The 16,492-nt window shown below is 44.6% G+C and overlaps 1 protein-coding gene across 1 annotated transcript; it reads left to right on the top strand.

Annotated features, from left to right (window-relative positions):
- The first annotated feature begins 1,157 nt into the window (after positions 1-1,157).
- On the top strand, positions 1,158-2,021 carry LOC123440770 (protein LURP-one-related 11-like). The gene has a single exon (XM_045117319.1). It carries the CDS (start codon positions 1,190-1,192, stop codon positions 1,781-1,783), a length of 594 nt encoding a protein of 197 aa, XP_044973254.1. The 5' UTR covers positions 1,158-1,189; the 3' UTR covers positions 1,784-2,021.
- Positions 2,022-16,492: the final 14,471 nt, after the last annotated feature.

Genomic DNA, 16,492 nt, shown 5'->3' with positions numbered 1-16,492 from the left:
CACATGAGTCCTCCCTTTTCACATACATTTGCAAATTAAATGTGATGGCTCTTGGACTGAGTGGTTTTGTGTGTGTGTGTGTGTGTGTGTGTGTGTGTTTCTTTTGCAGCACACAAAATTTACACCTAGGCCTGCTTGGATTGCTTGTTATTTAACCTAGCCCAAGCAGACCCTAATCCTACAATACATATGCATGTGGTAAATAGGACTTAGGAGTGGTAACGATTTAATTCTTAAAAACTTTGGAAGCTATAGCATGTGTGCAAGTGAAGAAGCCACACTTTGAACTGTTCTGCCACATGTATATGCATTCTTCTTTCACATGCGCCTAGATAATGATGTCTTCCGTGCAAATACAATGTATCATCACATACATATGGGATCTTCTATTTATTAGGTACCTGAAAAAACATGTTTTATTGGTCACTTTCATTAGTGGCCATCTGATCTTCACATGTTTTGTCGTGCAACCGTCGGCCAACCAAGGCCTAACCACCTACCTCCATGCCCTTCCCTTGACCTCCCCCCGCGGCCATGTTGGTCGCTGCCCGACCATCCCTCTATGCCCCCGCCGCACTAGTGAACAGCTCCAGCGATGCCCTGCACACCCATCCTTAAGATAGATAATGAGGCTGTTGATTCCCCTAACTAAGACAGATAATGAGGCTATGGTTTTCCTTTAGGATAGATACGGGGGTTGTTTCTTCTCCAGTAGGCCTGACCTCAACACATATTGAAGCAACCAAAAGAGTTAGATACCTGAGAAATAGCAAAAATGTGCATAGAAATATTAGGCAGGCAGTACTTCCTTTTTAAAGAAATGTAAGAACGTTTAGATCACTAATATTTCTTTACAGAAGGAGTATTTCAGAAAGTTTCGTTACCTTCTATCGCTATGCTGTAGTGCCATGTGATGCTAAATGGTTTTAGCCCAAACAAACAACACACTATTTAAACGTGGCGGCAACTGCATGCTGACCAGTGTAGGGCTAGATGGAGCATAAACAACTTTGGTGTAGCACTATTCTATCCTAACTAGTGACGCGTACAGCGCCATAAACTAACGATTAAGATACTCCTCCGATAGTTAACAGGGTAGAAGCACCTATAAATATGCCAGACCAGCCACTGACGCCCACCATCCCAATCATCTCGTCGCAACGTTCTGGCACAGCAACCTCTCCGGTCAATGGCCAAGGTCCAGCCCCTTGCTGCCGCGGTCTCACCGTCGTCCTCCGACGATCAACGGAGCCAGACGGCGTACACGGTGTGGATGAAGTCGCTGGTCTTCAACGGCAACGGCTGCACGGTGTACGGACCCGACGGCGCCGTCGCCTTCCGCGTCGACAACTACGGCTGCAGGGGCGGCCGCGAGGTCTTCTTCATGGACCGCGCCGGCAACGCCCTCATCAGGATCAGACGCAAGGGATTTGGCGTGTTCAGGAGGTGGGAGGTCTGCCGGTGCGCCCACAACGGCGGTCAGGAGGAGGAGGAGGCGACACCCTGGTTCACTGTGCGCCGGGCCGAGAAGGGCGGGGCCGCCGTGGCCATGCACGGCGGCGCGGGAACGTGCTACAGGGTCGACGGGTGCTGTGCGCGTACGTCCGAGTACAAAGTCAGCGGCGTCGATGGCACGGTCGTGGCTGAGGTGGCTAGGAAGCAGACGCCGGCGGGGGTGGTGCTGGGGGAGGATGTGCTGACGCTGACGGTGGCGCCGGAGGCGGATCACCTGCTCTTGCTGGGTTTGGTCGTCGTGCGTGGCCTCGTCAATCGCTCCTTGTGAATTGTGATGGATGCCTGAAATGTCAATCCCCTTCTTCTCTAGCTAGGAAACGTAGATGATGAGAAAAACCTGTAGGCGGTTCATCAGAGTGACAATTCTTTTTTCTTAGATAAACAATTTAGGAAGTTTTTGCCCAAACTGAGTACATGGTGACTCTTTTTGGTGTAGGTTTTTACCCTTCCTCAAAGGGTTTTCAATACCATAATCTCAACTCAATGAAGTCAGATAAGTTTGTTCACTGATTGTATAATATTTGAATGTGTCCATTTCTTAATATATAGAACTACTTAGTACAAAAAATCTTCACCTTTTGAAACCCTACCTAGATAATTCTTTCCAAACGCCCCCTCGCGCATCGAGAAGTTATTATACTTTCAGACTATTTATTTTTCTGAGCCAAGAGTGCATGCTCGCATAAGCAAACAGTATTATAGTTAAGGAAGTCCAGTACTCCTGTTCAAAAAGTTCTTGATGGCCCCATACAAAATAATTTGAGAGACACTATAAGTGTTTTTCGAGTAGTACGTACAGATATTGTCATTGGAAGGCTCCAACAAGAATTTGTCCCAATAAATTTGGCTTACGAGGAGAAAGTTCCATACGGCACATCGCAACTTCAACGCCAAGAAGAAAACATCGACATCAGCCAACTAAAACAACGTCCATATCAACTTATTAAACTTGTCAATTTGCAAAAAAAAAACAGGGTAGAATAGACCAACACCCTTTATTGTACCATGAGCCACTACGAGAATCATTTCATATGCCAGCGGCCAAAAGCCGTTTGCAAAGGACACAAAATCGCCAGTGTAGGCTATGCCGACGGCTCTGATAAAAGGCCGTTGGCATATATTTTGTCATCGGACGATGCTAGGGGGGGGGGGGGGGGGCGAAACCCTAGCCGCTAGAGAGTTTCTCCCCATCCCGGCCGTCGCTGCCGCCGGGGAGGGCCGAGGTGGCGGCGGGTCCTGTGCCTCAGTGCCAGGGCGGGTGGTAGCCGCGGAGTCCCAGTGAGGCGGAGGGGCCGTCGCGCGCGTGGATGACGGGGGTGGCTGTCAGGGCGGCGTCCCTGTTGCGCGACGGCGTTCGTGGCCCTCATGGCTGGCCGTGGTCGGAGGTTGGATGGTGGCGGTGCAGCGCTCCATCCAGCATGGGTGGCGGCCGTCGCGCGCGTGGATGACGGGGGCGGAAGTCAGGGCGGCGTCCCTGCTGCGCGGCGGCGTTCGTGGCCCTCATGGCCGGCCGTGGTCGGAGGTTGGATGGTGGCGGTGCAGCGCTCCATCCAGCAAGGGTGGCGGCTGCATGCAAGGGCTTCATCGAGGGTTGCGGATCTGGTGTGTCCTGCCCAGATCCGTCACAGCTTGATCTTGATCGGTCGGTGGTGCGAGGAGGATCGGTGAGGGGCGGCCTCGTCTACACGACGAGCCTTCCTCGGTTCCATCCAGCCACGAGATCGGGGGGACGCGACTTCCGGTGAAAACCGCGCCGACTGCGGTATGGCGGACGATGAATGGAGCTTATTTTTCGGTTAGTCTGTCAGTTGCCATGTGTGGATAACTGTCACTAGTGGGGACGGGGCCTTTAGCCCCGGCCCGTAAGGGGCTTTAGTCCCGGTTCACCAACCGGGACTAAAGGGGCGGGACTAAAGGCCTAACCTTTTCGTCCCGGCCCTCTTACATGCCGGGACTAAAGGTGCTCCACGTGGGCGCCTCGTAGCGCCCCAGGGGCAGACCCTTTAGTCCCGGTTCGTTACACGGATCGGGACTAAATATTTTCAGATTTTGCTGGTTTTGGGGGGTTTTTTTTAATGAAATTATTTTTGGGTTTTATGGTTTTAGGGTTTAGGTGTTGAGGAGATTAACGTGATGCCTCCTTTGATGTTCGGGAATTAGTTTTCATATAATTTAAATAGAAATAATTATGCATATATATATATAAGATTAACTTATCTTACAAGCGATCATATATATACAATTATATGGAGATCTGAATTACGGGACTAGAGCCCGTCTATTCGATTACATGGACGAACATCAGTAATGGCCCTTAGCTACACTAAATCGTCCTTTGTCTTCTATAGCTTCCGTCCTCAGAAATCCCGCAAGCTCCTCTGCAACAGCAATCGCGCGTTCCTGTGGGAGGACCTTCGTCCTCATGGCCGTGTGCTATATAAGAAGAGGAGATGAATATGAATATCAATCATGATAACAAAGAATGACGGGTAAAAATAGAGGTGTGAATGTTCATTGCTTACGTCGAATCTGTGATCCTTGAACTCAGAGGTAAACGTGCGAATGGTCTCGCAAACATAGTATCCGCATAGATGCGTTCCCCGTGGCTGTTGGTCGCACTTTACGAGAATAGAATATATATAATCAAAATAATAATCTAGCATCATAAATGTATTGAAAATTAATAGAAGTATATCATACTACTACTTACCCGAGCCGCTCTAAAGGTCAGCTTCTCAGGAAAGTTACTGGGAGTCACGCACTTGAACCGCTTCCAAACCCTGCCCGACAAGGATAATGATTTGCTAAGTTTTTCATTAAGTGATATATCAGAAAATCATCGAAAGAGACCGATAGAGCGCAAGAATGATTAAAATTACCCTTGGAGCATGTCCTGCAGGCTTTGGAACATTTCCAAGGGTCTCGATAATGGATCGAAGGCATCAACTCTTCCCTTATCAATTTGAATGTCCAACAGAATCCAATGGAAGCTGCACATGTGTGTGTATATATATGTGTGTGTGTGTGTGTGTGTGTGTGTCAGTAACTTATCAATTACACTTATAAGTGAATGGACACAACAGAGTAAAAACCCTCACCTGAAGTTGTAGGGAAACAGTATGTGGTCACAGAAATTTTGATCTGTTAGAAACCTTAGAAGGTTTTCCTCCGTCTCCTTGGGTTTGTCAGTTAGCGTCGCTATATGTATTTTATCTGGGTCAATAAACCCAATATTTAGGATGCTCTTACTTTTACACTCCAGAATCTTCATTCTGCATAATAGAGTACAAGTTATATATAGACAATGAATTGAAATAACTAAACAAGTTATATGTAGACAACGAATTAAAAAACTTACAGACAATAGCAACTCATAAGCGATTTGTCGAGGGCGTCGCCATTGTACATCTGGAAGAGTTCATCAAAGTCGATATGGATTTCTTCGGAGCGGCCGTAGTACTTCCGTGGGACACTCAGCACGATCATCGTTCTCCCATTCTTTGATTCACTGAAGTACCATTTATGCAAGTAACGCATATTTGTTGGGAGATCATCTTTGCTGACCAAAGGCTCTCCCATGACAAACTGTGGCTTAGGGGCTACCACAGCCTTGGGTATCCTGTCGTCTTGGGAAGCCAGCAAATCTTCAACCGAGATACCACATTCATCCGCCAACTCCTTTGCTCTTTCAAAAGCTTGCCCCTGCACCGGAGGGGGAACATTCTCGATTAACACCTTGAGGGGTGGGATCGACTGTTTGGCCTGTTGTCCAAGCTGAGAAACGTCTGATTTTTCTTGCTTGTAGTTGAACTTGATTTGCTTCCACTTGCACTTGCACGTGAGCTGCTCTTTTTCACTTCCTTCTTCTATGTGCGTGTATAGTCATAAGCCTTATAGTGTAAGTCATACTGTGATGGAGTGGTTATGAAGTCTTTTGCCCATGCTATGTGCTTCTCGGTGTATTCCGGGCAGGGCTCGGGTTCCTTCCTTTTCATCTGCGCATCATGTTGTTCCTTTGCTATCCTGGCGTTTTCCTCGGAGGTACGATCATAAGGTCTGATAGGAAGATTAGCATGAGGTACCTTTGGGAGGGGCGACAGTTTGCGCTTTGGGGAGCTCCGTCGCTTAGAAATCATCGACGGAGCGTTCTTGTTGGCACGCTTCCGCTTAGTATCATGTGCGGTCGGCGGCGGAGACGGACAACCCAAGTCCGGCGGCGGTGATCGAGATGGACTCGTGTTGTGCTGGCTGACGTCATGTGGAGGGCTTGGAGGTAATGGAGGTGTAGGTGACATGCGATGACTCGGTGGCGGTGTTGTCCTTGGGGCCGATCCTGGAAGCTTGATGTAGTTCTTGTCCCATAGGATGACTCCACCCAGTACTTCTCCGAGTGTCCTCTCATCTTCGGGTCCAGCTATGTCGAGCTCCATATCATTAAACCCCGTCATGATTTCATCCACCCCGACTTTAGCAAAGCCAGCTGGAATCTCACGGCCATGCCAGCGTGCATCAGGGCCAGAAGGTAAAGCTTGTCCGACGACCACCTTCATGGATATGTTCTTGAATTTCTGATGGAGTTCACATGATGTTGACTCCTTGATTCCATCCACGGGGTAGCCGGGACCGCCCTCTATCATTCTTCGTTCATCGTCGGGCGGGGCCTCAGATTCAGCCACGCTGCTTTTCCGCTTAGATGGGGCGCCGGTAATATCAGGTGCAGGATCTTCCTGGCACGGTACTCCTCTAAGCTCATCAATCTGCTTCTGTTGCTCGTTAACCCTGGCAAGCAACTGGTTGAACTTGTCATTCTCCTCATCCTGCTGTCGCTTCTTTGCTCTCTCTCGGCTTCTGTAAGTGTGTTGGTCTCTGGCAAACCCAAGCCACCACGGGTAAGAAGGACCGAAGCCTCGCGTTCGTCCTCCATGTTCGTCATTGCCGAGGACCAGTGTGAGCAAATCTTTATCTCTATCTGGAGTGAACTTTGTTTGTCCCTCCTTAATTTCTTTCACTATCCTTTTCCTATTCTCCCTGGGTATCCTAAGATCGTCATTGCAGATGAGGTCCCCTGTTGTTTTGTCGTACGACCCACCATGCGCAAGGAACCAATTTCTTGCTCTCAATTCCCACTCATCACGGAGTGGTTCAGGTACAATGCCTTTATCTATCAGATCTTGCTCTTTCTTATCCCACTTTGGGATGGCAGTCTCATAGCCCCCTGGCCCCAGCTTGTGGTGATATTTCTTCTTGTCGGCATTTATCTTGTTCTTTTCTGATAATGCCTGGGCATCTTCTGACTCCTTGTACTCTTGAAATGCCTTCCAGTGATTCGCGAGCTTGGCTAGATACCCCTCGAATACTGGCACTTTCTATGTCTTCAGATAGTTTTTCCATAGCTTCTTCTTCCAGCTACGGAACAGTTCAGCCATCTTCTTCAGAGTCCACTGCTTGACTTTGGCCCTCAGTTTGTCTGCGGCGTCTTCATTCTCACATTCTGGCAGGCTGAAATGTGACATGAGATCATTCCAAAGATTATCTTTGTACCTTTCGGCGACATAGTCACTATCGGCTGCCCCTTTGCGCTTGTTCCACTCCCGAGCGCTGATCGGGACGTGATCCCTAACAAGAACTCTGCATTGCTTCTTGAATGTGTCAGCGGCATTCTTAGGAAGCTTGGGTACGCCCGTAGGAAATATCACCTCAAATGTGTAATGCGTCCGTGCATCCAACTTTTTAGTCGGGCCTCGTTTCGTAGTTTTGCTCGATGTGGAGGCCTAAGAGGGAGAAACATTCATCAAATGAATGTATATGTATACAATATAGAGCTATCTCCAATATTTTTCACATATTACAAGTGATTGTCGAACTTCATATGTATACCTCGCCGGACTTCTCCTCTTCACCGGCTTCTCCATCAGTGGAGCTATCACCTTCTCCGTCATTGGACCTATCTCCTGCCCCATCGGCTTCATCTTCGTGTCGCTCGACCTCCATTCCAACGTCCTGGTTTAGATATGACGACGGAGATTCAGCTGGTTCAACGTCGGGGACGTCTTTGATTATATCTTCGAGAAGTTCTTCCTCTTCGAGGTTCCTGATATGTGGATCCATAGTTCTGCAAAAAACGGACTCTCTTAACCTTTGTACCAAAAAAGAATTATTCTATCAGGAACTCCGTTCCAAAACAACTTAAGTCCCGGGTCGTGGCTCCACCCGGGACTCCTAGATTTCTGCATAGTATTCAAAGTAGGAGTACTTTTGCAATTTAAGCATTCAATAAGCAAAACCAAATCATAAAATAAAGTAGTATTCAAATTAGCATGCATTCAATTATAAGCTAATACATCATCACTTTTGTCCGTACATCGTCGAATATTATCACTAATACTCCTCGAATACTATCATACATATATCATCACTAATACATCTAGAACCGTAGCGCCCGACGGGTATCGGCGCGGGCGGTGGACACCCAAAGAGAAGGAACCATCACAGGATCATAGCTCCAGTGAGATCACCGAAGAACCTGCGAGGTATGCTCGAACCTGCCCTCTAATGCAACCATGTAGCGGCGGACGTGCTCATCCTCCTCGCTGACACGGTGACGTACCACCTCCGCGGTGTCCGGAAGCCTCGGCACCCTCACTGGCCCACGCGACCGCCACCAAACAAGGATCGGGTCAACGACGGGCTGGCTCCTCACCAACCTACGCCCCCTGGAAGGTAGCACCTCCCAATACCAGCCGGGCGGAGCCCAGTCCCGGACAGGGCCCCTCTGATCAAGCAGGTGTCCTCCGCCGAGTCGACGACGAGGATGCGGGATAGGCATCGTAAAATGAACTAAAAAATAAACTAGTTCTATTAATTTTCTTGCTAAACATAAACTATTAACACTTAAGCATATACAATAGCAAAATTAAACTATTAACACTTAAGCATATACAATAGCAAAATTAAGCAATAATCTAAGAAACACTATTAACACTTAAGCATATACACTATACAATAGCAAAATTAAATGACAAAAAAATATATTTCTTCTTCTTGTAACCCTAAACTAATTTTTTCTCTTCTTCTATTTCTCCTCTTCTTCTACTTCTTCTTCTACTTCTACTTCTCCTCTTCTTGTAGTATTTCTCCTCTTCTCTTCTTCTACTTCTCCTCTCCTCCTCTTCTAATTTTTTCTCTTCTTCTACTTCTCCTCTTCTTCTATTTTTCCTCTTCTTCTCCTCTCCTCCTCTTCTTATTCTCCTTTTTCTTCTTTTCTTCTCCTCCTCTTCTTATTTTCATTTTTCCTAATCTTATTTTCTTATTTTTGTTCATATTTCTTCTTCTTGTAACCCTAACATAATTCTAAATATTACTAACCCTAATAATCTAGCACAAACCTAATAACAATAGGAATTAAATGACAAAAAAATCTTTTTCTTTTTCTTCTTTTCTTCTCCTTTTTCTTCCTTTAATTCTTCTCCTTTTTCTTCTTCTCTTCTCCTTTTTCTTCTTTTCTTCTACTGGCCGGAGTGTTGGGAAGGAGGGGGCGGGGGGCTTACCGGCCGGAGGTGTCGACAGCGCGCGGCGAGGAGGACGGCGCGGAGGACGGCGCGACGGCGAGGAGGACGGCGAGGAGGACGACGGCGACGGCGAGGAGGACGGCGCGGCCGCTAGGAGGACGGCGCGGCGGCGAGGAGGACGGCGCGGCGGCGAGGAGGACGGCCGACGGCGAGGAGGACGGCAGGCGGCGGCGAGCAGGACGGCGGGCAGCCTGACGGCGTCGTCGAGTTCGTCGTTGTGCCGCGCCGGGCAGGAGAACGAGAGGAAGAAGAAGAGAATCGGACGATTTGGGTTGGAAATTTTCGAAGTCCCGCTTATATAGGTGGATCTTTAGTCCCGGTGCGTGGCTCGAGCCGGGACTTAAGACCCCCTTTAGTCCCGGGTGGAGCCACGCCCCGGGACTAAAGGCCTCTTTTTGGGCAGACCAAGAGGCGGGAAGCAGGGGGTCTTTAGTCCCGGTGCTTGGCTCCAGCCGGGACTAAAGGGTGTTTGTAGTCCCGGGTCGTGGCTCCACCCGGGACTAAAGCCCCTCCTCGGCTGCACGATAAGTTTAGTCCCACCTCGCCCAGCGAGGGGGACAAACACTTGTTTATAAGCCCCGTCGCAGCTTGTCCATCGAGCTCCTCTCTAAAGCAGGCTTACGGGCCTAAACTTACTGAAAATTGAAACTATATTCGAAATTGTGGATAAAATTCAATCTGAATTCAAAGTGAATTCACGTTGAATTTTGTCTATAATTTCTCATATAGTTTCATTTTTTTTTCTATTTTCAAAATTAATTATTTTGACTATCCAAACTATTACCTTATTTTTTTATTTTCAATTAAAAACTATGTTTATTAAAAATTCTTTTTGCATATTTGAGAATTTGACAAAACTATGATAATGAAAAGTGTTTCAAATTGAATAAATAATGCAAAACTATTTTTTATTTTCATAATTAATAATTTTGACTATCCAAACTATTATCTATTTTGTTATTTTCAATTAAAAACTATGTTTATTAAAAATTCTTTTTGCATATTTGAGAATTTGACAAAACTATGATAATGAAAACTGTTTCAAATTGAATAAATAATGCAAAACTATTTTTTATTTTCATAATTAATAATTTTGACTATCCAAACTATTATCTATTTTGTTATTTTCAATTAAAAACTATGTTTATTACAAATTCTTTTTGCATATTTGAGAATTTGACAAAACTATGATAATGAAAATTGTTTCAAATCGAATAAATAATTCAAAACTATTTTTTATTTTCATAATTAATAATTTTGACTATCCAAACTATTATCTATTTTGTTATTTTCAATTAAAAACTATGTTTATTAAAAATTATTTTTGCATATTTGATAATTTGACAAAACTATGATAATGAAAAGTGTTTCAAATTGAATAAATAATGCAAAACTATTTTTTTTCATAATTAATAATTTTGACTATCCAAACTATTATCTATTTTGTTATTTTCAATTAAAAACTATGTTTATTACCAATTCTTTTTGCATATTTGAGAATTTGACAAAACTATGATAATGAAAATTGTTTCAAATTGAATAAATAATGCAAAACTATTTTTTATTTTCATAATTAATAATTTTGACTATCCAAACTATTATCTATTTTGTTATTTTCAATTAAAAACTATGTTTATTAAAGATTCTTTTTTCATATTTGAGAATTTGACAAAACTATGATAAAGAAAAGTGTTTCAAATTGAATAAATAATGCAAAACTATTTTTTATTTTCATAATTAATGTTTTTGACTATCCAAACTATTATCTCTCGAAGTAGCAGCGTTTCGAACGAGAACTCATCTCTTACAAAGGGATTTCATTTTTTTAAACTTATTTGAACTCCATACTTGTTGTGTGTTCAGAATGCACCATTCAAAGGCACATCACAAAATTTCAACAATTTCTGACTTCATTTGGTATATTTCGTGCATTTACTTTTTTTTGAGCTAGTTGACCCTGAAATTGAAAAGCACTACAAATGAACTCTGAAAATGTTGAAAGTTGGCATGCTATCATCATTTCACCCACATAGCATGTGTTAAAAAGTTGAGAGGGCTACGACAAAAACTGAATGCACTTCGTGTACAAAACGGACAATCGTTCTCGAAGTAGCAGCGTTTCGAACGAGAACTCATCTCTTACAAAGGGATTTCATTTTTTGAACTTATTTGAACTCCATACTTTTTGTGTGTTCAAAATGGACCATTCAAAGGCACATCACAAATTTTCAACAATTTCTGACTTCATTTGGTATATTTCGTGCATTTACTTTTTTTTTGAGCTAGTTGACCCTGAAATTGAAAAGCACTACAAATGAACTCTGAAAATGTTGAAAGTTGGCATGCTATCATCATTTCACCCACATAGCATGTGTTAAAAAGTTGAGAGGGCTACGACAAAAACTGGATGCACTTCGTGTACAAAACGGACAATCTCTCTCGAAATATCAGGGTTTCGAACGAGAACTCATGTCTTACAAAGGGATTTCATTTTTTGATCTTATTTGAACTTCATACTTTTTGTGTGTTCAAAATGCAACATTCAAAGGCACATCACAAAATTTCAACAATTTCTGACTTCATTTGGTATTGTTCGTGCATTTACTTTTTTTTTTTGAGCTAGTTGACCTTGAAATTGAAAAACACTACAAATGAACTCTGAAAATGTTGAAAGTTGGCATGCTATCATCATTTCACCCACATAGCATGTCTCAAAAAATTGAGAGGGCTACGACAAAAATTGGATGCACTTCGTGTACAAAACGGACAATCTCTCTCGAAGTATCAGCGTTTCGAACGAGAACTCATCTCTTACAAAAGGATTTCATTTTTTTGAACTTATTTGAACTCCATACTTTTTATGCGTTCAAAATGCAACATTCAAAGGCACATCACAAAATTTCAACAATTTCTGACTTCATTTGGTATTCTTCGTGCATTTACTAATTTTTTTTGAGCTAGTTGACCTTAAAATTGAAAAGCACTACAAATGAACTCTGAAAATGTTGAAAGTTGGCATGCTATCATCATTTCACCCACATAGCATGTGTTAAAAAGTTGAGAGGGCTACGACAAAAACTAGATGCACTTCGTGTACAAAACGGACAATCTCTCTCGAAGTATCAACGTTTCGAACGAGAACTCATCTCTTACAAAGGGATTTCATTTTTTTGAACTTATTTGAACTCCATACTTTTTGTGTGTTCAAAATGCACCATTCAAAGGCACATCACAAAATTTCAACAATTTCTGACTTCATTTGGTATATTTCGTGCATTTACTTATTTTTTTTAGCTAGTTGACCCTGAAATTGAAAAGCACTACAAATGAACTCTGAAAAATGTTGAAAGTTGGCATGCTATCATCATTTCACCCACATAGCATGTGTTAAAAATTTGAGAGGGCTACGACAAAAACTGGATGCAGTTCATGTACAAAACGGACAATCTCTCTCGAAGTAGCAGGGTTTCGAAGAAGGAGAAGCGACCCCCACAACAAAAGTGGTTCCGCGGCACGCCACGTGGTTCCGCTGCACGCCACGCGGGACTAATGGTCTTTCATTTTTAAATGACCGTTTTAATCAAAAACAGATCTGTTACAAAAGGGATTTCATTTTTTGGACTTATTTGAACTGAATACTTTTTGTATATATATGTGGTCGAAATGCATGATACCATGAAGTTAGAAAGGGCTAAACCATTCAAAAGTAGCAAATGAAGTTAGAAAGGGCTAAACCATTCAAAAGTAGCAAATGAAGTTAGAAAGGGCTAAACCATTCAAATTTGGAAACTATAATGGCACAAACAGAAACTAGACATATATAAATTGGTCCAAGAAGTACATGATACTAGTCCAAACAGTACATAATAATAGCTACCATAGATATATATACAAGTGTTCGACGTTCAGAACACTACTCGTCTGAATTGTGGAACATATTGAACCAATCAGATTTTTCAGATTGTGGAACACTATTCCAATCAGATTGTGTTCCCCTTCAACTAATCAAAATTGTTTCACTACAACTATTAGAAGGGAACCAACTATGATTCCAATGGAACATATTAAACACTAGTTGATTCTAATACGATTTTTCAGATTATGGAACACTATTCCAATTAGATTGTGCTCCCCTTCAACTAATCAAAATTGTTTCACTACAGCTATTTGAAGGGAACCAACTACGATTCCAATGGAACATATTAAACACTAGTTGATTCTAATACGGTTTTTCAGATTATGGAACACTGTTCCAATTAGATTGTGCTCCCCTTCAACTAATCAAAATTGTTTCACTACAACTGTTTGAAGGGAACCAACTATGATTGAAACAAATAAAGTTACAATGTCATTATCTTGGATCAAAGAAAGCCTCAAAACTTACCTCGCCCATTGGAAGATCAAGACATGGCGTGCGAAGCATAGTTGGATGACGGCAACACCTCGTTGATCGGCCGTGTACTCCAGATCAAGCCCCAAGAACTTCTCATGATCCGCTGCGTGGTCAAACCATCGTTCCTTCAACTGTTGAAGAAAAAACGGCACCTCCCTGCTCAGGTTCGTGTACACGACACGGAGCTTGGTCGTGCCATGTGCGAGCACCTCATGAAATCTAGTTGGCATGATGGAAGAAGAGAAGGGAAGAAGAGAGGAGAAGAACAGAGAGGGCGACGCGAGTGAGAAGAAAAACAGAGAAATGGCGACTGTGCGCTTCGGTTCGTGCTTTTCGTCGCCCGAAACGACGCAGGATGCAAACCGTTTGGGCCTTTAGTCCCGGGTTGAGCCACCAACCGGGACTAAAGAGGTATACCAAACGGTTGCCACCACTACGGCAGGCCACGTGTTAGGCCTTTAATCCCGGGTTGAGCCACCAACCGGGACTAAAGAGGTATACCAACGGTCGCCACCACTACGGCAGGCCACGTGTTAGTCGTTTAGTCCCGGGTTGAGCCACCAACCGGAACTAAAGGGGGATACGAACGGTTACCACCACCACTGCCCGCCGCGTAGCCCTTTAGTCCTGCTTTGGGACACGAACCGGGACTAAAGGCTCCTTACGAGCCGGGACTAAAGCCTCGAGGGAGGCATTGAGAATTGGGGCGACGTGGCCGGGCCTTTAGTCCCGGTCCAGAGGCAGGCCGGGACTAAATGGTCCAGGCCAAAGGCCCGTTTTCCACTAGTGTGTTGTTGTAAAACAATTAGTTCATGATGTGGGTCGCGGGCCTAGCTAGCTTTTTTTAAACTAGCGGCTTAATTATGTGCAATGCAACAAGGAGTACCTATCATAGTTTCGTTGTGCGTACGTGTCGTACCTGTGGGCCCCATCTGGGTTCAAGCGGGCCGGTTCTCGGCGTGGCTGCGGTGTCTTCTGCATGATGGTGAGGCGGAGCAGCTTGGACAGGAGGCGGCGTTGCCGACGGCATGCCTGTTGCAGCGTGATGGCGGGAGCTTTACCGCGGGGGGGGGGGGGGGGGTCGGGCCTGTGGGCTCACGGACCTTGTGTACTCCTGCTATTGCGTTCGGTCAGCTACCGTCGTTGACGGTGGAGGTTGAGCCCTCCCGCATGCCGACGGTGCTGTTGCTCCTTGTCCCAACTCCTCTTCATTGTTGTGGAGGCTTCTCCTTACGGTGTCGTGGTGAGACGGCGCAGGGCCTCAAGACCGTGTTGGTGCAGGGTGTCGGGTGGTTTGCTGGCAAGCTCCGGAGCGCCCGAGGTGCAGGTTGGAATCAGGGGAAACCCGTGTCGGCCCGGCTGACACTGACGCGGTGACGCCCTTGGGTGTTGTCGAACCTTCCTAGAGGGCGTCGGGGCTACCCTTCCTCGTGCCTCGTCGCGTATCGGGGGAAACCCTTGGCAACAGCGTCGTCATTGCCGCATTCCTTCTTAGAGGTGCTGATGGGTACCGACGCTTCGTGGTCCTGGAGCTTGGTGGAAGACTCTTGGTGGTCGCAGGGGTCGCGAGTCTCTTGTGTTTATGTCAATCCACCGATGTCGGCATTTGTTTTCTTTGTATTTTCTTTTCCATTTCTTTTGGGCGTGACTGTGTTGTTTCCGCCCCAGCACCTATCATCGAATGCTCTGTTGGTTGCTTTGTAATACAAAGCGGGGGAAACCCTCTTTCGTCAAATGCAATGTATCGTCACATACATGGGACTGTGTATTTATCCCGTAACTGAAAAAACACGTTTAAGCAGCCACTTTCATCAATGGCCATCAGACCTGCATCCAACAGCTGAAAACAAATTGAGCATTGTTCGTCTTGAACCTCTACCTTCTTCTTCCTCACGCAGCCATTGGCCAACCCAGGCCTAGCCGCTTGCCTCCCTCTCCCCTCCCCGACCTTCTGGAAATGTCGTGCGGGTCCCTCTATGCCCCGCCGCACTAGTGAACAACTCTCATGATCCCATGCACTCCCACCCCATCTCTAAGATAGATCATGAGGCATTGGCTTTCCTCTGATTAATATACATAATGAGGCTATGTCTTTCCCTAAGATAGATAACGCGGCTGATACTTCTTCAATGAGGTCGGAGCTCCACATCTCGTGTGCTTGGAAAGAAGAAAAAAGTGACTCATGTAACAAAAAAAGTTGAGGTACTAAGAAATAGCAAAAAAGAGTGACTCATATAACAAAAAAAGTTGAGGTACTAAGAAATAGCAAAAACATACATAGAAATATTAGGCAGTATTTCTGAAAGTTTCGTTACCCTGTGTTGCTATGTGGTATCGCCATGTCATGCTAAAAGGTTTTAGCCCAAACAAACAACGCACTAATTAAACGTGGCGGCAACTCCATGCTGACTAGTGTAGTGCTAGATGGAGCATAAACAACTTTGGTGTAGCACTATTCTATCCTAACTAGTGACTTGTCATTTTCTGTTTATTATTTCCATATCTTGCAGAGAAAGCGCATCGATTCAGTCAGCAAGCTCACCTTCTCAAGATCCCCCCCCTCTCTCTCTATCTCCAAATGATTAATTGTGTTATGGATAAATAAAAATGATCTTCAGAAGTCTCCCATCCAAATGATATAGTTTATGCTCCATTATTAGCAGAGTCGCTGATCTGCACAAGGCTCCCGATTTTGTTTAATAGTGCATCTCCGGCCACCTTTGTTTCATTGCTCTAAGTTTGTGATTTGGGCTAATTAACCAATAAATATATCTCTACCATGCATGTTTGTCATCCATATCCATTTTAATTAGGTCAGCATCACAAACTGTCGTTAGCACACAGAAAATGAACTCTCCGCACTAATCTAGCTAGTTAGATCATGGAAAACTAAGAATGAATCTTATTTTGCAGTTACTCTGTCAATTGCCATGTGTGGATAACTGTTGTTGTAAAACAATTAGTTCATGATGTGGGTTGCGGCCCTAGCTGAGTGGTGTGACATAAGAGAAAACGA

Source organism: Hordeum vulgare, chromosome 3H (genome assembly GCF_904849725.1).
Source record: "Hordeum vulgare subsp. vulgare chromosome 3H, MorexV3_pseudomolecules_assembly, whole genome shotgun sequence".
NCBI lineage: Eukaryota > Viridiplantae > Streptophyta > Magnoliopsida > Poales > Poaceae > Hordeum > Hordeum vulgare.
This window is presented reverse-complemented; position numbering and strand designations above follow the sequence as displayed.